We start from the raw sequence: 23,674 nt of genomic DNA, 5'->3' as shown, positions 1-23,674 counted from the left end.
TTCCCCCTCCTTCTTTGTCATCCATCCTCCTAATTTTACCAGTGACTCATAGAAGGACTCCGGACAAGTCAGTTCCTCTCTTGGTCCCAATTTTCTCCCCTAAAATTCAGGCCCAGGACAAGATGATCAAAGTTAACAGTCAATGACTTTTTTGAAACCTTGGAATTATCCTTGGTGTTCAGTTTTCTTGGCTCTGAAACATCTTCCTTCACTATTAGGTTCCTGAGCCAAAGCCCAGATTTCCTGGGCTCAGTCTCCTTGGAAAACTCCTGCTAGACTGGTGCTGGATAAGAAGTCTGGAAGGGAATCCTGTCGCTTGTAGCCATCCCTTCAACTCTCTGTTGATGAACCTTTAGTTGATAGGCTCTCTGAGGTCAAAGCCTTCAAACAGAAAGTACCTGTGTCTGTGTGGTTGACCATACCTGATCATCCAGTGATCACCCATGAAAGAGATTCTTAGATGATAAACCCTTCCATACACAGGCTAATCATGGCTAAGGTTTTGCACTGAAGCAAAGATCTGAACAGTAGCCTTGTGATTAGTCCCTAACTGCAAAGGAAGCCACAAGCATCACTTGCATTTAAAGGGAGAATCTCCTGGAATGACAGACACCTTGGCAAGCCAAGTCCCGCCCCGTCTTCATATTCATCATTTCCCTTCTTAGCTTCTCTCCCGTCAAAGCTCACCGCAAGACCACTTGTGGCAGTGAGGTTTACCATCCAACATAAAGGAAACCCAATGGCACTTGGCTAACAGACCAAACTTACTCCATTTCCTCTGACAGTCGATAACTGTTTAGTCACCTGCATTCTCCCCAGTGCTGTACCCCTGCCTCCCTTTTGAATCTCTGGGAGAGTAAATGGAGCCAGGATTAACCAGCCAGGGTTTGTGAGGCCCAATGTGCTTTTGTTTCTGCCTTTGGCTCGCAGGCTGTCTTTGTAGGATGAAATAGTGGGCTTTCCACTAGGCATGGCTCAGCAAGTCTGCTGGTGTCTGTGCTTTATTGAGCAATAAATTAATGCAGAGCACTGCCAAGAAAACAGATAAATGGATAGGATGGCAAACACATTTTTAACAAGGAAAATGGCTTTGTTTCTCACTAGCATCATTTAAATGATTAGCTCAGTAATTGTGTGTTCCTTGATTGCAGGGGAGGAGGGGATTCTGATTAAACACATATCTGGGAGGAACCATATGGGCATCCTTTGGGGGGTTTAGGGAAGAAGAGATTTGTTTCGGATCTTGGGTCCTGGGAGAGGCTGGCATTTTCGTTGTGTGATACAAATTCTGCCTGGGTTTTAAGCCTATAAATAGAGTGCGGTTCATGGCTGGGTGTACTTGCAAGCTCTGATCAGGATAGTCACACTTGAAGAAGTTAGGAGAAATCTTTTATGATTTGTCAGGGTCATTAACTGTATCCCCTGATTAATAATGGCAAGAGGGAAAGAGAAAGGATGAGATAGGCTCCATGAGAGGAAACTCCTTGTTGCAATGCAAATCTCACAAAGCCTAGAGAAATTCTAGATGTCATTATAAAGGTAAACCTTCAATACTCAAGAGAAAGGCATCATAAAAATATAAATAAATAAAAATCCTTCCCTGTCTTGTATGTACATGTAAACATCACACTGTGCATATCTTGTCATAACTAATTTCTAGAAAGGGGCCACTGTCTGTCCCTTGTTCTATGTGATGTCCCTTCTGCTGGAAATGTTATCTCAAATATAACAGGAGGTCAGTACATAGGCACGGATGAATGAAATCACAAGTGAACTGTTTTCTGCCTTTCAGTTCTGCCCATTACTCCTTACTAGCTTAACCAGAGTTCTACCAGCTCCTTTCTCGACAGCTCCCACCTGAATGACCATGCTCTCCTCTGCTCACCTGATTAACTCTTTAATTTTTTTATTGGAAATTGAGTCCTTGCTGTGGACCACCTTTTCTATGGTCTCAATTTGACATTAAAACCTTAGAGTATTGATCTTTTTTAAGATCCATTTTCACAAACCTTTAAGGTTGCTATAAAATTTTTATCTGCTTTTCTCTAGAATAGATGAGGTGCATAAATGTGAATTCAATTCATCTCCCATGTATAATAGTTAATCATAGTAGACTCTTCATGTAATAAGTACATCAGAACATAATTTAGCCTTTATGGGATTTTTTTTTTTTTCTGCTTCAGATGATTTGCCTGTGCACTTAATTGTTCAAGAACAAATGGGACTGACCTCCTGATTTTTGTTTTAGAAAAACAGAGAAGAAAAACAGGAGGGAGGCAGGAAGAAAGGGAATGAAAGAGAGAGAAAGAAAATATGGATGTATATTGATATCCATAAGTTTTTATTATAAGTTCTGAGGATTTGCAGCTATCTTATAGAAAATATTTACAAAAAATAAGTGTCATAGGATTGGAAATTGAAGAGCGTGGACACATTGATGCTTCTGTTAAAACAGTGTATCCTAGTAATTTCTGGTAAAGAGAACTTCCCAAGCTTTCTCATCTCTGGTCCTTATAATGTTCCCATGGATCTCTTCTTGATAGGGGGTTTGAAAGGAATGGCAGCTCTTTGCCAAGGATTTGCTTTGTTAGAACAAATCATTTGCAATAGAAGTGCATATACTAAGATAAATGCCATTTTAAATGTAGCGTGCTGTACCCTTGGCAAAGAATCTTAAAGATGACTCAAAGCTTTTTTGAAACACGGCCATATAATTAAAGAAAGCCGACTTAATGATCTAACATTTAACATTATTCTTTACAGTTTTACTCTTGGGCTGGAAAACAGTTGCAAAAATAGATTCCTCTAATTAGAATGTGAAACATAACACACATATAGCTGTATGCATATATATATTTACTTCATTTTACAAATTATTATTTGTAGAAATAGTCCACTATGTGTGACCAAAAAATTTAGTTTAGGGACTGTACTTTATCCTTCCCATTCATTCATCAAGTATTCATTGAGGGTGTGCCTTATGCTGGGCATTAATAGGAATGTAACATTCAGTACACAGCCTCAAGGGGCTTGACCTCTAGTTGGGGAAACAAGACATTTACACAAAAATAGTTAACCATCTATTTTAAGTAGCATGGAATAAAGTGTCCTCAGAATGTGAAAAATATGTGCATTGAAACATCAAGCTAGAAGAAGCAGGAGAATCTATAATCAAGGGGGGGAATTCATTCAACAAATTTATATAAAGCAACTACTATTTTCCAGCCACTGATCTGTGTCAAGGAGTGTAGCAAGGACAAAACAGACCAGATCTCTCTTCTTATAAAATTTATCTTCTCTTGAGGTTAGGTAAGCAGTGAACAAGTAAAGAAGTAAGCAGGCAAAGTAATTTCCGGGAATGATAAGCTAACAAAGGATATGAATGGTGTGGGACAGGCCAGTGGAGTGTGCACCTGTGTGCACAGGCTTGCTTGCTTGCATACCCATAGGAAGTACAGTCAGGAAAGGCTTCTAGGAGGAGCCTTCCTGAGCTCAGACCTGAATAAGGGAGGGAGCCTGAAGAGGGTGGCATTCTATCCTGGCCTTGGAGAACTAGGAGGATACAATTTGGAGGATGGGAAAGGGACTCACAACCTGGAACACATCTGAGCCTGAGGTTGCTGTGCTTGGTACAAAGTAAGAACTCAGTAAATATTCCATGGGGAATTAATGAATGATACTGCCATCTAGAAGGTTGGTAGCTGTTGACAGGTGAGGGAGAGTTTTTGCATCTTCCAGTAAGAGCATCCTGGAATGCACTGTATCACTGTGCTCAGTGCCTAATCAGTGGACATCATGCTAGAAAGTTATTTCTTTAGCACTGTTTATAGTGCACTTACTACATGGCAAATGTAAAGACTTAAGTGTCTTACAGTTATTAACTTATTTCATCCTCATAATTCTTTGAGGTAGCTGCTCTTCTTATTCCCTTCTAACAGATGTAGGAATTGAGGCACAGAGCATGATCTGCTCAAGGTCACGTGGTGGTGAGTGTGTGCACAGTTTTAGCCCTTAAGCTTCAGGCTCCTTTCCACGACAGGAGGGAGCATCCATGTCACTCAGGATACTTCCAAGCATTGTCATCCTGGGCTTGTAGAAAGAGAATGGGACCTTTTCTAACTGTTTAAAGGTCTAGAGCTGTGCTACACCAAAGAATTCTCTGCAAGAAAAGAAATGTTCCATCTGGGTGCTGCCCAATCCAGTGCATACTAGCATGTGTCTATCAAGCTTTCAAAATGTGGCTAGTGCCACCAAAGAACTGCATTTTCAAATTTTATTTAACCTCAATTAATTTCAAAATAAACCTCAAAACTAAGGCAATACAAAATATTTTTCTGCCAAGCACTACTTTGTTGTTTTAATGGGACAGCTTTTCACTAAATGCAACAATTGTGGCATCACAAAAGACAATGTGGTATTGCAGTGGGTGTGTTGGGTGCACAGATTATGTTTAGTATCACATTAATAATTTTTAATAATACTTGCATGTTGAGCTTCACTGGTAGCTCAGCTGGTGAATCTGCCTATAATGCAGGAGACCCTGGTTCATGTTGAAGTAATGAATAAGTGAATGAATGAATTTCCTCCTTGATGTATAGATTTCCCTGCTTCTCCTTGCTTGCTGTTCCAAAGCACATATCATTTTTCACATTTTGAGGACACACTATTCCCTACAACTTAATATATATGTTTAACTATTTTTTGTGTATATGTTTTATCTTCCCAGCTAGACTACTAACACAACTTGTGCACCCAACACACCCACTGTAATACCACAGAGTCTTTGAGGCTCTGTTTTGAAGGTTACATTCCTCTTAATAGGGCTTCCCTGATAGCTCAGTTGGTAAAGAATCTGCCTGCAATGCAGGAGACCCTGGTTTGATCCCTGGGTTGGGAAGATCCCCTGGAGAAGGGAAAGACTACCCACCCCAGTGTTCTGGCCTGGAGAATTCCATGGCCTGTATAGTCCATGGGGTTGCAAAGAGTTGGACATGATTGAGCTACTTTCACTTTTCCTCTTAGTGCCCTTAAGTGCTTTGGATATATTGAGTTAAATATGAAATATTTAAAATGTGAATATTGCTTTAGTTTTTTTTTTTTAGTGGATACTAGGAAGTTAAAAGTTACAAATGTGGCTTGAATTCTATTTCTGTTGCATGGTGCTGGCCTACAGTTCACCCTCATGCCACTGGATAGGGTGCTTGACCAGATAGGAACTAGCTATTGTGTTTGGATGGACACTGAGCCATCATCCCAGTGACAGGTTCTCCAGGGACTTCTGGGTCCTCACCGTCCTCTTTCTTGTCCCAGGTTCTCAGGGATCAACACATGCTGTGGTTACTAAAGTTTTGCCAAGGGAGTTACACACCCTTGTATAGAAGTTTATGGGAACGCATGCATTTACATGACCTTCATGTTGCTGAAAACGATGTGGATTTGGTTTCAGTTGTGGGATCTCTGAACCAGATCCTACTTATACATTCTGATCTTGCCTGTTTCTTGGGAAGGACTGAGCAAGGCCTGCATTGCCACTGGCAAGAAATAGCTGTCTACCCATCTGAATACTTGAGGGCCAAACCCTGTACCTGGAGCCAGAGGTGCCAAGGAGCAAGAGATGAGATGGCTGTGCTTGCTCAAAGGACCCTGCAGAGCCAAGGAACAGTTTGCTGAAACTACTCAGGCTGCTGATGTTCAGGTGGCAGCAAATGGTCCAATCAGCACCAGATTCTGACTCCATCCTGTACCACCCCAGGTTCAGCGTGCCACAGCCTCTCTGCTGGCCTTGGTTTCAAAGGGGAGTGTGGGTGTTTAGGGGAAAGACTGGGTTAAAGACTCAGTCATTTTTAAACTCAATGACTGGGTTAACTAATGACTACTTTTCCAGGGTCATTTAAGTGGTGTTGGAGAGCCAGGTATTTCTCCATTCACACACAGAGAGCCCTGACTCTGTGTTGGGCTGCATGAACCCAGGCCCTTGACTGTCATCACATGCTTCTACCCTGAGATGCCTCCCAGTCACTGTTTAGGTGCTATTAGTGGGAGTTCAGATACATGCTATTAGTGGATCTTAGCCTAGGCTGCCCATTGCAGTTACCTAAGGAGCTTTATCTTCTAATGCATCAGAAAAATGCTGATGCCTGGCCCTTCCCCTCTGAGATGCTCACGTCATTGCTCTGGGATGCAACTTGGCAATCCGGGTTTTAAAAACTCTAAGTTCTTCTTCCCAGAGAAGAACTGATGAATTAAACATACCTCTCTCAAAAGGTGTCAGAATTACAGAGGACAGTGGCATGGTGTGCTGGTTAAAAATGCCAATTTCAGAGCCTTTCCTCAAACCTTTAGAATCAAGAGTATTTGGAAGTGTATTTTTAACAAACAGCTTCAGTGAATCAAAGAGATATCTGCGCCTCTAGGCTCATTGCAGAGTTATTCACAATAGCCAAGGTGTGGAAACAACTGAAGTCTCTGTTGATGGTTGGATGGATAAAGAAAATGTAATGTATGTCTATATTTAAATGTCTGTCTTCAGTGGATTATTATTCAGTCACAAAAAAGAAAGAAACCCTGCCATTTTTTAATAACATGACTGAATCTGGAGGACACTGCTAAGTGGAATAAGCCAGACCCATGGAGACAAATACTTCATGATCTCACTTAGTACATGGAACCTAAGAAAGTCTACCATACAAAAGCAGAGAGAGTAGAATGGTGGTTTTTAGGGGCTGGGCGATGGTGGGGGAGATGTTGGTCTAAGAGTACAGCTTTCAGTTATAAGATGAATAGCTTCTTGAGACACAGTGTGTAGCATGTAGACTGTAGATAATAATGCTGTATTGCGTATTTGAAATTTGCTGAGGGAGGAGGTCTTCAGTGTTCTCACCACACACACAAGAAAGTGGTAACTATATAAGGGGATAGATGTGTTAATTTGACTGAGGTAATCATTTGACAGTGTACACATATCAAATTATTATGTGGTACACCTTAAAATTTATATAATTTTGTCAATTATGCTGCAGTAAAGCTCTGCCTATTGCACAAGACATTTAGGCTCCCCATGCCTCAGTTTGTCTGCCTTCAGAATGGAGTCATCCTCTTCCTTCTCGAGGAGAATGCGTCTTCATTCAGTTCAGTACAGTCAGTGCTTCCTCTTCCCTCACCTCGAGCGGTCATGCCGGGTGAGTAACACCATCTTGGTCCCTCCATTCACTCAGCAAACACAAATAGGATGGTTGCTCAGAACCTTTGGATATGCTGTTTTCTGTGTGTGAGATGTTCATCTTACTCTAGTTAATTCTTTCTCATCCTTCTTCTTTGGGGACATCTTCATGGGCCCCACAGTCAACAAAGCTCATCTGTCCTCCTCTTTAGCGCCCTTCTTACCATGTGCAGTTTTTACTCATTCGTGTGACCATTGGTTGACTCTCCCAATGAGTTGGGTGAGGGCAGGGCCCGTTTTTATTTCCTGCTGTATGTCCAGGCATTGCGCAAAGCTTGCTCTGCAGCTTAAATATTTACTGTACTCCTTATGTGTTTGTGGAATAAATAAGGGAATGCTGAGGACTCAGATGTGAACAGCACACTTTATACCCTTAGGGAAATTGTATTTGGGAGACTGAGAAGAAAACTAGTGATGATAGTACAGAATAGAAAAAAATGTTTAATGTCTCCCTAGGCTCCTTTGGAGGCCCCCTCAGCAGAGCAGCAGAGGAAGGTCCTTTTGGAAGAAAGACTACAAGTTGTGTCACTCCACGTGCATCTGAGTGGCTTGATTTTTCAGTAGTAGAAATAAGCAAAAAAGAAAAGGAAAAAGAAACAAGGCTTAAAAACATTCAACCATCCTGTGTTATTGAATAGCGTTTACAACAAAATCTAGAATAGCTACTCAAGGTGATAAAGTGACTACTTTTGGAGAGATGGTGCCAAGCAGACCTGCATTCTAATGAAGATAGGGCAACTGAATGGCTGCTAGAAGGTTCTTGCAGGGGTGGAGCCCAAACAGAAGGCATTGTTCTGGCCTCCCTCTGTCTTAGACACTTCCAGGGGAAAAAAATGTACAGAACCACAGCCTTTGGTTCCTTTGTTTTTAGAGGCTATGAGGCAGCTCTTCTTCCGCACTGTTTCTTCTGAACAATAAAAGATATCATTTATTGATGAGCTTCCATCTTCTATTGGGTACTATCTTTGGAAACCAAGTCTCCTCAGCTTTTGTACTCCTGTGTGGAACTAGGACTTCAGATAGCTAAGCCTATATATTGGAAATGAGGGTTTTGATCATTTAATTAGCAGTTGCTGTTGTTCAGTCACTAAATCATGTCCAACTCTGCAACCCCATGAACTGCAGCATGCCATGCTTCCCTATCCTTCACCATCTCCCAGAGTTTGCTCAAACTCATGTCCATTGATTCAGTGATGCCATCCAACCATCTTATTCTCTGTCACCCCCTTCTCCTGTTGCCTTCAATCTTCTCAGCGTCAAGGTCTTTTCAGTGAGTTGGCCCTTCGCATTCGGATGGCCAAGTATTGAAGCTTTAGCATCAGTCCTTCCAGTGAATATTAAGGGTTGGTTTCCTTTAGGATTGATTGATTTGATCTCCTTGTTGTCCAAGGGACTCTCAAGAGTCTTCTCCAGCACCACAGTTCAAAGGCATCATTATTTGGCACTCAGTCTTCTTATTAGCAGTAGTGACATTATCTCTAAATTCATGAGGTAGCTTTCTATGGGGCAAGATATATCAACTTAATTTAAAAACAACAACAATATCTTTCTGGCATTGTCTAGTTCATCGAACTAGAGTGTGAAAATGGTTTTGAATAATGTTTCAAGATAGAGTTCTAGCCGTTTATTTTTCCTTCCAGAAGTCTTTGAAGTATGTTTTTATAGATATTTTAAGGGAATTTTGTGCAAATAGTGCATACCTAAAATAATTAAGATGTTTTTACATCCGTATTCAAAAAGAATGTCCTGAAAAGGAAAACTTTTTATTTTATGAGGATTTTAAAGCAGGGATTCTCAAAATAGGGTCAAAATATTCTCAAAATATGTTAAACCAAGAGCCTCAGCATCACTTGGGTCTTTTTTTTTTTTCTTTTAATCTTTATTGAGTTTCTTACAGTATTGTTTCTGTTTTATGTTTTGGTTTTTTGGCCATGAGGCATGTGGGATCTTAACTCCCCGACTGAACTTGCACCAGCTGCATTGGAAGGCAGTCCTAACTACTGGAAGGAAGTCTTAACTACCAAGGAAGTCCTTCCTCACTTTGATCTTTAAAGATGCAAATTCTCAACTCCTCAAATCCTCAGAATTATAATCTCTAGAAAGCTTTCAGCACTCAGCCCCTGATTCCTAAGAAAGTCATAGCCCACTTTGTCTATCAGTTAAAGATGAGGATTGGAGAGGAAGGGAAGGTAGGGACCCATATAAGGTCTCTATGGCTAAATGGGGAGAGATTCTGGAATCTAAAGGAGAAATTTGAATTAACTAAGGCATAAGATCAAACATCCCAGAGAGGAAAGAATCTCATGTATGAAATGCAAGTTTCTTAGAGATAGCCACTGCTATTGAAAGGAGAGATATTTGTAACTCCCTGAGAAAGTGATTAAGTTTTAGATTTGAAATATAAATATACTGCTGGATTCCAATTGCAGGTTCTTTGAATTTTTCTTCCATTTTTTCCTTTAATACATATAAAATAAGGTATATTATTTTAGCCATTACAATTCTGTGGCTTAAGTACGTTAGCAGTGTTTATAACCATTATCATTGTCAATTTCTTTTTCATTGACACAAACAAATTCTTTTTTTCCCCTGGTTTTATAAGTAAAATTTTGTGGGAATGGCAATAGCCATTCCCATTTATATATGTGCTGTCTCTGTTGCCTTTTACACTATAGTATCAGACTTAAGTAGTTGTAACAGAGACCATGTAGCCTGCTGACCTAAAATATTGACTCTTCAGCCCTTTACAGAAGAACAAGCAGAAATTCTATACACACTAAACATCATATATCCATCCCTACCCCCTCCAGGTCCTAGCAACTATCATCCCATTTCTGTCTCTGTGAATCTGACTAGAGAAGTGGAATCATGCAGTATTTGTCCTTTTGTGTTTGGCTTATTTCACTTAGCAGAATGTCCTCAGTTGTTATCCAGGTTGTAACATGTGCTTGAATTTGCTTTCTTTTTTAAAAAAATTTTTGGTTGTGCTGAACAGCATGTGGGATCTTATTTCCCTGACCAGGGATCAAACCCATGCCTATTGCATTGGAAGCATGGAGTCTTGACCACTGGACCAGCAGGGAAGTCCCCTAGAATTTCCTTCCTTTTTAAGACTGAATAATATTCTGTTGTATGTATAGACCCCATTTTGTTTATCCATTCATCTATCAGTGGACACTTGCATGTTTCTACCTTTTGTCTGCTGTGAACTTGAGTTTGTACAGGTATCTGTTAGAGTCCCTGCTTTCATTTTGTTTTTGCCTTTAATATACCATAAGAACTGGCAAAATTTGAAAAGTTAGGCAAAGGTGGCCATAAATTTAGTCTTTGGTGACAGTAAGTGGCAACCGGTGACCTGATAGTGCCCCAGAAGTTTTCTCATCCTATATGCCTAATTAAATTAATAGTCCAATTGGCCAAACTCACATGCTTTTAAGCCAAAAAAATTTTTAAAAAGCTCATTAGCTGCAAAACTGGAAACTCCACTAGCAGGTGGAAGGTTTTCCCTTGGATTTTTCAATAATTAGACAGGAAAGTTATTTCAAACTTTAGTCCTCGAATGGAATGTTTTTGTCTTGTTTGTCAAGACATCAGTTTTAATGTCATTGGTAAAAATATGCAGAAATCAACCTTTTGAATTTTATGATGCAATGACCTAAGGTTTCAATGTCATTAAACCTCAACTCTCAGGAAGGAGACAGTTTAGGGCAACTTTTCTGTCTTATGGTTACTATTGCTTTCCATCATTTCAGTTTCTTGTTTCAATTGTAATAAATGTAGACCTTAGAGGAACACATTGAACTCTTCTGTATTTTTAAGTTGCACAGAATGAGATGAGCATGGCCAGTGAAATCCAGGATATAAGACAGATGATCCTCCTGTGACGGCTGAGGATGCTCAGCTGCATAAGTTCACAGAACCGGCACCAGCATGGATCCTCAGAGGAGAGAGAAGGCAATTGACTTATCACTGACATTCCAGATTCTTCTTTGAAGAACGTGGCAAACCAAGGAGAACCCAGCCCCTCTATATCTACTGCATTAATCAATTTCTCCTCCACCCTCGCTAAAAAGCCCATTGTTGTACTTAATTTGTCTGTTTTCCAGCAGACACATAGTTTATAATAAGTGTGTTCTTAGCTTACACTGAGAAGGAGCCCTATTATTTCCTAGGGCTTCTCTGTATCTACAATCATTTTGAAATTACTACCTAATTTGAAAATGGACAGAGACACATTGCTGGGAATGCAGTTGCTTAATAAATATTGGTAGAGATCCAGCATTTGTGATTAATCTGTGGACTATCCCTTTGTCTCTGTATTCTTTGAAATTTGTGTGTGTGTGTTTGTGTGTGTGTACATTGTTGCTGTCATTGTTCAGTTGCTAAGTCGTGTCCGACTCTTTGTGATTCCATGGACTGCAGCATGCCAGTCTTCCCTGTCTTTCACTATCTCCTGGAATTTGCTCAAACTCATGTCCGTTGCTTCATTGATGCTATCCATCTCATTCTCTGTCGCCCCTTCTCCTCCTGCATTCAACCTTTCCCAGCATCAGGGTCTTTTCCAATGAGTCGGTTCTTCGCATCCGTGGCCCAAGTATGGGAGTTTCAGCATCAGTTCTTCCAGTGAATATTCAGGGTTGATTTCCTTTAGGATTGACTGGTTTGATCTCCTTGCTGCCCAAGAGACTCTCAAAAATCTTCTCCAGCACCACAGATTGAAAGTATCAATTCTTCAGTACTCAGCCTTTTTTATGGTCCAACTCTCACATCCATACGTGACTACTGGAAAAACCAATAGCTTTGACTATATGGATCTTTGTCGGCAAAGTAATGTCTCTGCTTTTTAATATTCTGTCTAGGTTTGTCATTGCTTTTCTTCCAAGTAGTGTCTTTTAGTTTCATGGCTGCAGTCACTGCCCACAGTGATTTTTAGAACCTAATACATGCATATATATTCATGTACAGGGCTTCCCTGGTGGCTCAGTGGGTAAAGAGTCTGCCTGCAGTGTGGGAGAGCCATGTTTGATCCCTGGCTTGGGAAGATCCCCTGGAGAAGGAAATGGCAACCAACTCTAGTATTCTTGCCTGGAGAATTCCATGGACAGAGGAGCCTGGTGGCCTACGGACCATGGGTTCACAAAGAGTCAGACACGACTGAGTGACTAACACCATTTGTACATTTATATTATTCCGTATCACACCTCCTCAGGACATGGGCTACCCTTTGTTCCTACAGATTCCTAATCCTTGCTTTAATCTAAATTCTTAGCCTTTTCATGTAACACTCCTAACACACTGGCTTTCACTGGAGTTGTAGTTTCCCCCACTTTTCTGTGTGGAAATGGCTTGTTTCTTAATAGCCCAGGGATCACTGGACACTCTGGTCCTCCATTACCCCTTATGCTGTTCAAAACCTTTTCTCTTGAGGTCCCGGCCATCTGACTAAATCCTCATTCTATCTACTCTCCCTGCTGCTGTCACCTACCTACCTCCAGGTCCCTCTGGCCATCACCTTCCAGTCTGTGCACTTGAATGTCCTAGCTGGCTCCAGGGCATCCCAGATCCTGATCCTCCCCATTGCAATGCTGTTCAGCCCCACTCCACTTTAGCGGGGCTCCTGCATCCTGCCATTGTAGGGAAGGATTTCAATTCTGAAGTCCCACTAGGTGAGGGTTCATATCTTCTGGCTTTCTTTTGCTTTCACTGCACCATCTCCAGCTCATTCTTCAGTCTTTTCTCCATGTGCTTCTTTATTTAAAAAATGGTGATTGAGACACTTTGCTAGCTCCTGGAAATTTAGTGATGAGTAACAATGGATATGGACCTTGTCTTCATAGAATTTGCAGTCCAGTAGAGCAGAGAGGAATTCATCAAATGATTACACAAAGAAACATAATATTGCAAATTGCCCCTGCGAAAAGTGCCACCAGGTCCAGACTGTGCTCATGGAGACCTTCTCCCGTTATGTGAGCAGGAAAGTGGCAGTGGGGTTGAGATCTGAAGGATGAATTGTCTGAGGGGAAGTACGCCTTCTAGGAGGAAGAGAGTACTTGCGCAAAGACCCTGTGGTTGGGGGGTGTGTGTGTGCACGTGTTAATAAGAACTCAAATTTCCATTAATTGGAGTCTAAAAAGGGAAAGCATATGAGATGAAACCAGGGAGGAGGAAAATGGTCCGTTTTCAGGGTCTTCTAAGCTGTGCCAAGGATGTTTTTCTTCATACCAAAAGCTGTGGAAGTCATTTGCAGCAATTGAGGGGGGCCTTTGGAATTTTATATTATTCCATTCTACACTTTATATATTGCATTTTTTGAGACATCAGCTTTGAATCCCCACAAAAATCACAGGTATTTTTACTAGGCTTCCTTGCATTTGAATAAATCACAGTTTTACTCTTATCTGGAAGTCCCATGTATTTTATTTTAATGCTGTAATTCTAAATACCAACTCCTGAAAGCTTTCTTTTTCTCCTTCCTTTCTTTGATATTGACTGCGTCTATACTTCAGCCATTGTTTGGAGTCTTGGTTTCCAGTGAATCCATTTATGGCATTTTTGTGTAAGTGCTTGCATAAGTCTAATGTAATGTGCTAGAATGTTAGGTTGGAAACGTAGGGGGCTCTTCGGGTGTTTAACTGGCACTGTCAAAATATTGGTTTTGTACTTTACAAATCTTTTGTTATTTGGGATAACAAAAATACCTTTTTTGGTAGCAAGATGATGTCTTCTCCTACTGAGAACCACTAATAGTTCAGGGATGAGGAAAACATACTACTAATCTTGCCAGATAGTGAAGAAAAAGAAATCCTTCCCCCTTTCCCTTGAGAAAACATTGAGACTCAGAGTGTGAGCTTCTTGGGGTAAAACTGGCAGAAATGAGTTTTCTAGAGAATCACAGAGGCAGGAGGAGAGGGGCTGCGTCAAACCACCACTCAGTGCCCTGTGGCAACGGCAGGGTTGAGGCATAGAGATGGCAGACCCAGGAGATGGCAGAGGCTGGCTCTAGGATTTTAGTTTTGTGGTATGAAAAGCTACAGGGACAACTAACTGTGCTACTGGAAATGCAGCCTCTGAACCTGGGTGTCTGTGGGGTCCTCGCTTGTGGTTTTTTGAAGGAAGCAAGCCTGACACAGATCAGTGTCACACACTGTTGACATTGTGCTGAATTATAATTAGGCACAAATGACATACAGTTGGCATAGAAGAGCTCTGCCTTTTCAAGCCAAATGTTTTTCATTCTTTCACCATCTAGAGTAACCTATCAAGGTCCCCACTGGATAAACCTGTTGCCATCCCATTTCACAGATTGGAAAGTTGAGTCCCAGGGACGTTGTATGATTTGCTGAAGAGTATGTTGCTTATTGTGGCAGAGTTGAGACTCAAACCCAGGAGGGCCTCCTGACTGGAGTCCTGTGTCAAACACCCCATGTGGCTGGTGCCTGTCGTTCTCTGGGCCAGCCACATGGACCTGGAACATCAGGAATTCTCCCTCCTCATTGGTTTTCCATTCCCTTCTTCCCCTTTCACTGTGGGAGTTGGCAGTGGGGTTACTTCTAGCCACCCTCCCCTTCCTTGGTCATCACAGAAGGGTCTATTTATATGTATAGCATTTACAAAATTCACAAGGACTTCTGAGTAATTTAAACTTCTGGATTCCATGATCCTTGAGGGCAAAGATCAGGCCTGACTTAGCTATTTCAGTTTTCTGTTTCCCTCTTTCTCCCTCTGGACCTTCTGTAGAGGAGTTCAATTAAGGTTGATTGTAGGATTGTTAAATTCGCCTGACCAAACATTATAATTTGGATGCTAGTATGATGTTATCCTCATAAACAAACTTTCCCCAGATTGTTTTGCTTTGGAAGTCCTCATGTCTTTTTTTTTTTTTTTAAACATACAGTGAATTTTATTGTGTATAAGTTATACCTCGATAATAAAAAAAGTAATGTGCCTTTGGGATACTGTATCTAAAATTGTTCATTTTCTGAGGGGTCGCTGCGGCAGTAGCTGGCTAGGCCCCTATCAGACATGCAGAATCATTAATTAGGGTCATTTGTTCTGCCATGAGCTGAGCAGAATGTGTAAAATCTGCTCAGGAGAGAATTAATGCATTCTCTTCTCTGTACTTTTTAGAGTACTCCTTGCACGATTCTCAAAGCCTTCAGGCCTCATCCATATGTTCTAATGGGCTAATTGTTAAGGGGACATTTGTAAATTAATCTCTGACTTGAGCTAAGTGGTTTTCCCTAATGGGTTTAATTCAGTGACTCCCATTCTTGGCCACACATCAGATTCACTGGAGGAGCTTGTTAAAAATAGAGATACCCAGCTTCCTCCCCGCCCCCAGCTATCAACCCTCTGTTCCCTGGGTGATGTGAGGGCATCACTGTTTTAAGGAAAAACCCCTCAGGTGATTGGATTGGAGTGGCAGCCACCTTTGTGAACCTCTGCTCCAAATCCGTGTCTGAAGGCCTGTGTAGCCTCAGGTGTGGATTCAAAGCTTTTGGGCCTAAACCTGACAGTTTGAAACCAGGTTCAGGAACAGACAACGTGTCTGAAGAGCCAGCTTTCCAGCTTCATTCTCCTCTATACCACACCCATGGGTCTGTCTTTTCCTTGGGGAGTTCCGGTGACCTGAGGGAGGATTTTCCATGTGCTTTGTCATACTGCTTTGCATTTTTCCGAACTTCCCGAGACATTTGGAAGGTCGTCAGGGCCCGCTAGAATTTCCACCATGAAAATGACCGTGGCTTCCATCTCTTTGCTCCCCATGGATCATCAGACCCCTGGTGTCAGGTGTTAGGGGACAGACATTCTTTTGGTACACTCTTTGTGTATGTTCCTAGCATTCTTCTGTGCAAACACACGTCATGTTTGATCATGGAGTTTTGCAAATAGATGACTCACAGGCACTATTGTTCCAGTGACATTTATCAGACTGCTTTTGTTTTTAGGAATCTGGCGCTATGTAAATAGCACTCAGGACTCAATACCACCACACAGCATGTGGGCGTTTGCAGTAAACCTAAGAATATGGCAATTAGCACTGTGCAAGATAGTCAAGGTGACTTGGTGAACACAGACTGAAAAGTTAGCAAGGTTGATCGGGCTCTCATGGCAGGCGTAGGGTATGCCGAGAGGGACAACTCACCTCGTGCCGTGTGTCAAGCTGTGTCCACACACTCTTGTTTGGGCCGGTGCTTTGTAAAGTGCATGATCTCTGTAAGGAGCGCTCTGGTGACTCAGCTGCTGAAGGGCAAGTGTTTTCTGATCTCAGCTTTTGTGCTTTTCTTGGTCTCATCTTACCATGTCCCTTGGGCTGCAGGGCCCCGATCCCTGGAACTGTAGAAATTCATGGAGGAATTCCCATTGGCGCTCCTCATTACTGAAGAGACATTAAAGTAGCCATAACATATGGGAGGAGGGGAAGCCTTGAGAAAGACTTGGCCATTGAAACAAGAACTCCTATTGTTTCCACCCTTCCCTAGCTATTCCATTTATGTTTGTACCACCTACTCAATATCTTACTATATATTGACTCTACATATACTGTACAGTTGAGCACTAATTGCATAATAGCCTAGGAGTCATCTATTTAAGTGTTAATCCAGAAAAAGAGCATATTTTGTGATTCTAAGTGGGCTTCTTTCATTTTTCCTAAGGCCTTATGCATAGCAAATATGAAATAAATACTTAGATGAATATCTGGGTGTACTCTCTCACATAACCATCACCACTTAGGCTAAAACCTAGTCATTTTGTGTAGTTGGGCTGAATTTTTTCATATTAAGAGTAGGGTTCTCAGACAATGAAAGATGCTAGAGAGCCCTTTGCTAGGGCCCTGGAGAAGATTCATCTCTGTTGGGTTCCTGTTTTCATGGCCACATCCAAAAGGTTGATTCCTTTTCTGCAGCACCTTGATCTGGGATGACAGTGTAATCAAGCCTGACAAAGAGCCATTTAGCAAGTTTGAAAATTGCGTGCTTGGTTGCCTTAATAGAGGCAGTTGATCAGAGAGAAGCCAATCCTCGATCCTCCCCCCACTGATCATTTTGTGTCTGGAGGCAGGTGGGTGGGGGATGGGGGGTGGGACCACTTGGACACCCAGAACCTCATTGAGAACAAGTCTTCCTGCTGAACATGTGGACCCAGGAATAGGTCCAGTTCTCAGAATCTTCAGCTCCTGGGAGCTTTTGAGTCCTTTTCCTCCTGAATTTTTCTCTCTCCCTGATCCTATCAGCAATGCTGATACTGGAGTTTGCATCTGAAGAGGCTAGCTAGAGTGCTCCCCTCCAGTCACTGGCTGATTTGCTTAAATAAGCTACACATTTTCCACATCACAGAGGCCAAGCTGGGGTATCTGGAATACATCAGTGTCAGCTACTTTGTCCCCACCTCCTCTGCCCTGGTGCCGGGAAGTCATCAGCATTGCAGGAGAGCTTAGATACTGAGCTTATTTCAGAATGATGTAGGTAACGACTTGTGAGAATTTTATCTTTTCCTCTTTCTTTCCTCTTTCCTTCCTCTCCTGTTTTTCCCATCCTTTCCCCTCATCCTTTCCCCAGCTTTAATGGCCTAGGCCTGGACAACTGCTCTGACAGAAGCTCTGCACTCACAGACGTGTGTGCGCGCGCACACACGTACACACACAAACACAGCCAAATTGATAGAAATTAGTCTTGCATCAGCTGTTCATGAATGAAGAGGAGGGCCTTCCCCTCTGATGTGGCCACTCCCCTTCTCTTTGCAGCATTTTGAGAATGAGGTCAGGGCCCGGAACTAACAACTGCTTATGTCTCTGAAATAGCAGCACAGATCAAAATTAATCTTAAGCTATTTGCTTTGCTGCCTCATTCAGAAAATAGAGGGAAGAGCAGAGGCCCGTTGATGTTTTTGTTTGTTTTTATGTATAACTGTGCAAGAAATGAATGAATGAATGTGTGAGGGGACTGAAGTGAGTCTGCTGGCAGGGGTGGGGCAGAGGGAGGGGGCAGAGGGATTAGCCCTGGGCCACGGGTAATTACTGACAGACTGCAGGAATTTCCTTCAATTCAACTGGAGCCTGTTTTAGCTTTGAAAACAAAATGGAAGAATAAAGTTAGCCCAAGTAGTGTATTGTTTTAATGCTTCCTTTCGTAAGGAGAATTCTTCAGATGCTATGAAAGTACATACTCCTTTTATATTGTCTGGTTGTTTCAACTGCCAGTTGTCTGCTTTGTAGCCCACCATCCATGGAATGAATGGACATAGCTCCACAAAATTTTATAATGTTTTAAGTGAATATGTATGCAGAGTTCAGTTTCTATCAGCCTGTTTGACACGTGCATACATGCACACACACAGGCACATGACTCAATTATGTTTGATCATCACGTAAATTGAGATTCACATCCATCCACCAGCTAATGCTGCAGGGATGTCAATTTGTAGATAGGCTGAGGAGGCTGACACCTCTTGACACCCTTCACCCCACAGTCCCTTTAGGATATTAACACATCTGCCAGGTACTTATTTCACACCCCACCCCCACCCCCACTTCAACCATTGTATGTGATGGTGTTGTTTATTTTTTGTTCTCAAACTTCATTGTTGGCTCTTGGCATCTTTTTTATTTTTGTACATCCTTTTAGTTGCACTCCTAGTCTCGTTTATGAAAGAATAAATAAATTCAAATGTTGAGTGAGGACAGAAGCGTCAGCATCAGCCTCATCTGCTACATATTCATTTGATAGACTTTAGCGTGACAGGTATTCTTTGAAGGAGATGCCAAAACTGTCTTTTGTATCCATGGTGATTAATTTTGAGTGAAGAGTATAAAGAAGAACAAGTGTTGTCATATACCTGGCCGATCATATTACCTAATTTGGCTTCCTGCACCTGAACTATCTCCAGAATACTTGAGAAGTCGTATAACCACACGTACGCACACACACACACACACACACACACACACACAGGCAGTGAATATAAATATGCATGCACACGAGCACACATGTATTGACATTTGTACAGACACCAAATTTGTGCTTTTTGACTAAAATTTCTTGTATAGAAACTGAAAGTAAGTTAGTAAATTATTATTTTTTTTGCTTTACTTTTGTTTTTTGGGTTAGCAAATTATTGTTTGTTTAGGATTGGGCTTCCCTGGTAGCCCAGATGATAAGGAGTCTGCCTGCGATGCGGAAGGCCCGTTTTTGACCCCCAAGTCGGGAAGATCCCCTGGAGAAAGGAATGGCAACCCACTATAGTATTCTTGCCTAATGAATTCCATGGACAACCATGGGGTTGTAAAGAGTTGGACAGGACTAGGTGACTAACACTTTCACTGCACTTAGGATTGGGGGTAGGAACAGGTATTAACTGTAACGGACATGAGGGATCTTACTGGGCTGTTGAAAATGTTCTGAAAGTAGATGAAGTACTGGCTGCACAACTTGGTAAATTTACTCAAAGTTATTGAATTGCACACTAAAAATGGGAGTGTTTATGGTATGTAAACTATCTCAGCAAAGCTGTTAAAAGTTGATATCCCTATCTTTGAGTTCCTTTGGGGCCTAGGTTACATATAATAGGAAAAATTGTATCACTGCATTTGTTTTTGCCTGCTCTTTTCCCACTGAAGTCTGTTGACTTCAGCTGTGGAGAAGTCAGACTCTGAGATAACAGGGCCAGACCAACCTGGTGCCAGGGGATACAGAAGTCTGCCCTGACCTCTGTTGGCCAGCGGCGAGGTTGCTGTCCACTGTGATGTGAGGAGCCAACAGCAGGGGGGTGTCTGTGGGTGCAGCAAGGGGACGACGCTGCCAACAGGCCCCCGAAAGCACCATGTTTCCAGGCCGCGGGTGGGTGTTCCACAAAATAAATAAGTAGACATCCCAGCGTTCAGCTCTTAAGTGATGGCATTTTTCTCTTCTTTTGCAGGTTGTCTTAGTCTTTGCTCTCAGCATTGGTGCACTTGTAATATACTTCATAGATTCGTCAAAGTGAGTATTCAATATGTTTTCTTGCCCTCTTTTCTAAAACAATCATAAACTTTTACATTGGTCAGTTGATTTACTTTAACACCAGCCTTTGCAAGAGCCTCTTTGAGTGTGGAAGACTTTTGGAGGAAGGCAGGACTGTCTGTGTTAATTTTCTGAATGGGAAAGCAAGCTCTCATGAGAAAGACTACTTTGATTAGACTGTCCTAGGAGGGTGAGAGAGGAATCTGGGGTCATCAAGCTTTTTCGCTGGCTGTTACTGCTTTTAAAATAGCTATTTCCTGGTGCAGTATTTGCCCTGAAGGTAGAAAGAAGTCCAGAGGGCTCTGATGTGAAATTGTAACCTCTGAGAGGGTCATGGTGTCCAACCAGTGAGGCTGTGAGCCATGCTTGCCATGGCAGTTTAGAATCCTTTTCTATTAGGGTTGCCAATGCTTTACTCTTATTGGAGGTCAACTTAGAAAGCATGATGCTCTCCTTTGCGCTGGTAGTTGAATATTCAACTGAAGCATCGCTGGCTGGTGCTTCTTGACTTGTGAAGGTAAGGAGATAGGACAGAGGAGTTTGTAATAACTCCCAGAGTGGAGGCCCATGGCTATCTGAGAATTCCTAGAGTGGACACTCAGGCAGATGCCTGGGGTGCCAGCTGAGGGAACTGGTGCTCTGGGTGGGGTCTGTCTGTGTCACACACAGAAAAGGCTTTGTTTGAGGCAGAAGAGGGCCCTGAGCAAAGGTGCTCAGTGGTGGCCACTTCTGCCCTGGTTCCTGCAGGTGTCACTCCCACCCCCACTGGTATATCATTTGGTGCAACTATTCAGTCACAGGCTTGAAATTGACAGCATCTGGGAAACTGGAGCTGAGCTGGTTTGACTCCCTTTGGTGGGGGTATGAACCTGACACCTGATGGTGGCCTTAGGCTCTTTGTCGGCATTGCCCACTGTGAGAGTGTTTTTGATTCCCTGAACTCTCAGCCTAGTACGCCTCGGTGCTAGAGTTTGATCTGAGGAAACCCACTTGGTGTCCATTTTGGCTCAGAGTCTGGTGTGCCTGAATTCTGAGCTTAGTGTTCTTTTTCTGTGGCTCAGGATGGTAGTAATTTCATGCATGCCTAAACTCTGAATTTCTCAGTTACTGGTCACCAGCCAAAGGATTTTGTGCATTTGGGTGCTGAGCCAAAATCATGTCAGGGAAGATAAAGAAAACATCTCCTCTCATCACCTGTCTCTGGGAATTGGCCATGTGTAGAATATCAGCGGTCCTTCAGCCCATCCCCATGCACAAGGCTGGACTGCCCTCGCCCACCACAGGTGGACTCTTAAATGTCCTCCGGGATTGAGATTCCATGCACTTTTCCATCAGCTCTTCCTGGCCAAGAGAGAAAAGAGCTTTTTAAGTTTGGAAAACTCCAACTGGTATGTCATTGAAGGTAAGCCTTATTTAAATATCTCCTCTTCATAATTCTGGATCATATTTGAATTGAACTGAATATCTTCTAGAGCCGCTTGTCTTATTTCTCCATTTTCTCCCCCAGGGCTGAGGAGTGTTCTCAAAAGTCTTGGAGTGCATACTGTGTCAGCTTCCGTGCCAGGGCTCAGGAAGTAGTTTCAGGCATGTAGTCTGTGAGCCCCAGACAGGCAAACACTTATGTGGAAGTGAATGGGGTGATCGGTCAGAAGGGCCTTGACGCCTTCTTTCCTTGTCTCTCCTTTTTCGCTCCTCTGTATTTCTCATGAATAAAATGCTCTTGTAAAATGGATTTGAATCGTGTCCTTGTTTACAGTGTCCACTGTGGACTGGTCTTTTGCTCTGCCGGGTGTGGTGTTCTCAGTTCCATGTGAGAGGATGGAAGGGAATAGAATTCCCCAAGACAAAGCCCTCTTTCCTGCATGCCCCCTGCAGCACCTCAGTGTCCTTTGGACTTAGCTGTGAATCTGCTGAGCCTGGGAAAGCCAGCCCTGGGAACCGTCTTTGGTTCTGGTTTCCTTCATGGACTTGCAAAGAGTCTATTCCATGGATAGACCTCTGGTTCTGTGCTCAGTTTTTCCAAGCGAAAATGCCAAGAATCTTAGAACCAAGACTGTCCTCACTCTCCCTGGGGACTATTTTAGCCTCATCCTAACTTCAGTCTTTCTTCTCTGTCACTAAACTGTGTGGTTTGGCATAGCGAGGCTTTGTTTATAAGACAATCTTATGTTTATTTGTGTAGCTCTTTCTACTTTTCATTGGAATTACTGCATTGGGTTCTGAAGTCAAACCTCAGGAGTCTGTCTATGGGTGACCTCATCAGTATAGTCAATACCAAGGGTCGGCTCTCTTCCTGGGGAAAGTCAGTAAAGATGCTCCCTGTAAGTAGGGGGATGAATTAAAGCAGAAGCTATAAGGTAACCTCCATGATAAGCCACAGATTCATTCCCAAGAATAAAAAGAAAGTCCATTAGACAAATTATAATTAAGCATAGTAAACAAGATAAAAAGTTCCATACACATATCAGATGCAAATGAAAAGCGAGTAAGAAAGCAGAATATAAATTCTTAAAATGCATCCCTTTCATTCAAAACTGTCACCGTTTTACACACTTGTGGTTTGGCTGGCCATCTGGACATCTTGGAAGGAGAGCTTTAAGCATCTCTTGGAAGTTACGCTAAATCATCACCCTGGAAGAAAGTGCCTTGTATTCTTCAGATGAATTTCAGTTATAGTATTTATACCCTTCAAGTAAATGAAAGACAATGCATAGACTTTCCCTTGTGTGAACCTAATTGGGCAGACAATGGTCCATGAAATGGCTTGTCTGAGTGAGTTTTAACCAAAATGGTAGGGGTGCTCAAGTTTAAGATGTTTGGCTCTCTGCACCTGGCCCTTTCGATCGTGCAAGAAACACATGTTAACATAAAAAATAGGCTCCGTTGGCCATCATGGCTGACTCGGTGTCAAGGCAGGACAGTCAGTGCAGGTGGTATGAATAAACAGGCAGTTCAGATACATGTCATCATCGGTGAGTTTATGATCTTCTTAACCTTTCAAAGCTTATTTCACCATCAAGAGGCAGTGGGTAAGTCATTTGCAAAGACGACTTCTACACTTCTTTCCTTTTCCATTGTTAAGCCAAGATGGATCCCCAAACAGGTCTCTTTCATTCAGGGGTTTGAGAAGCCCTTCTTTGGGTTTAATTTTCTTCCAGTGGTCATCACAGAAGAATCACTTGTGCAGCCTCAGCTGATTACTATCTGCTTGAGACGGATTGTGCTCCGAGCTCCTGGTCTGGAAAGCCAAAGAGAATTACATGAAACTATGTTAACATTATGTTTCATCACCCCAGCAGCAGTCTCTTAAGAAACCACCCAAGCAGAGGGAGACAATTCCACCCAATGATTGGATGGACACAGATGTCAGTTCCTTAACAGACACAGAGAAGCATTAAGCCCACCGCACACAGTAATTCCACTCCCCCTCCAAAACATTAAATGGCCACACAAGGCA

General features: G+C 42.3%; 1 protein-coding gene across 31 annotated transcripts in view; it reads left to right on the top strand.

Moving 5' to 3' along the window:
• KCNMA1 (potassium calcium-activated channel subfamily M alpha 1) overlaps window positions 1-23,674 on the top strand; it is a 752,676-nt gene that overhangs the window by 356,531 nt on the left and 372,471 nt on the right. For 30 of the 31 annotated variants that reach the window (XM_070470892.1, XM_070470891.1, XM_070470896.1 and 27 more), the window contains exon 3: window positions 20,135-20,196. In XM_070470892.1, coding sequence (XP_070326993.1) covers window positions 20,135-20,196 — 62 coding nt within the window. Of the gene's footprint in view, window positions 1-20,134; window positions 20,197-21,552; window positions 21,620-21,724; window positions 21,950-23,674 lie in introns of those variants that run through there. The other variant, XM_070470909.1, reaches the window with a different exon arrangement.

This window comes from Odocoileus virginianus, chromosome 7 (assembly GCF_023699985.2).
Source record: "Odocoileus virginianus isolate 20LAN1187 ecotype Illinois chromosome 7, Ovbor_1.2, whole genome shotgun sequence".
Classification (NCBI taxonomy): Eukaryota; Metazoa; Chordata; class Mammalia; order Artiodactyla; family Cervidae; genus Odocoileus; species Odocoileus virginianus.
Note: the sequence above shows the minus strand (reverse complement) of the source record. Positions and strands in the feature narration are given on the sequence as shown.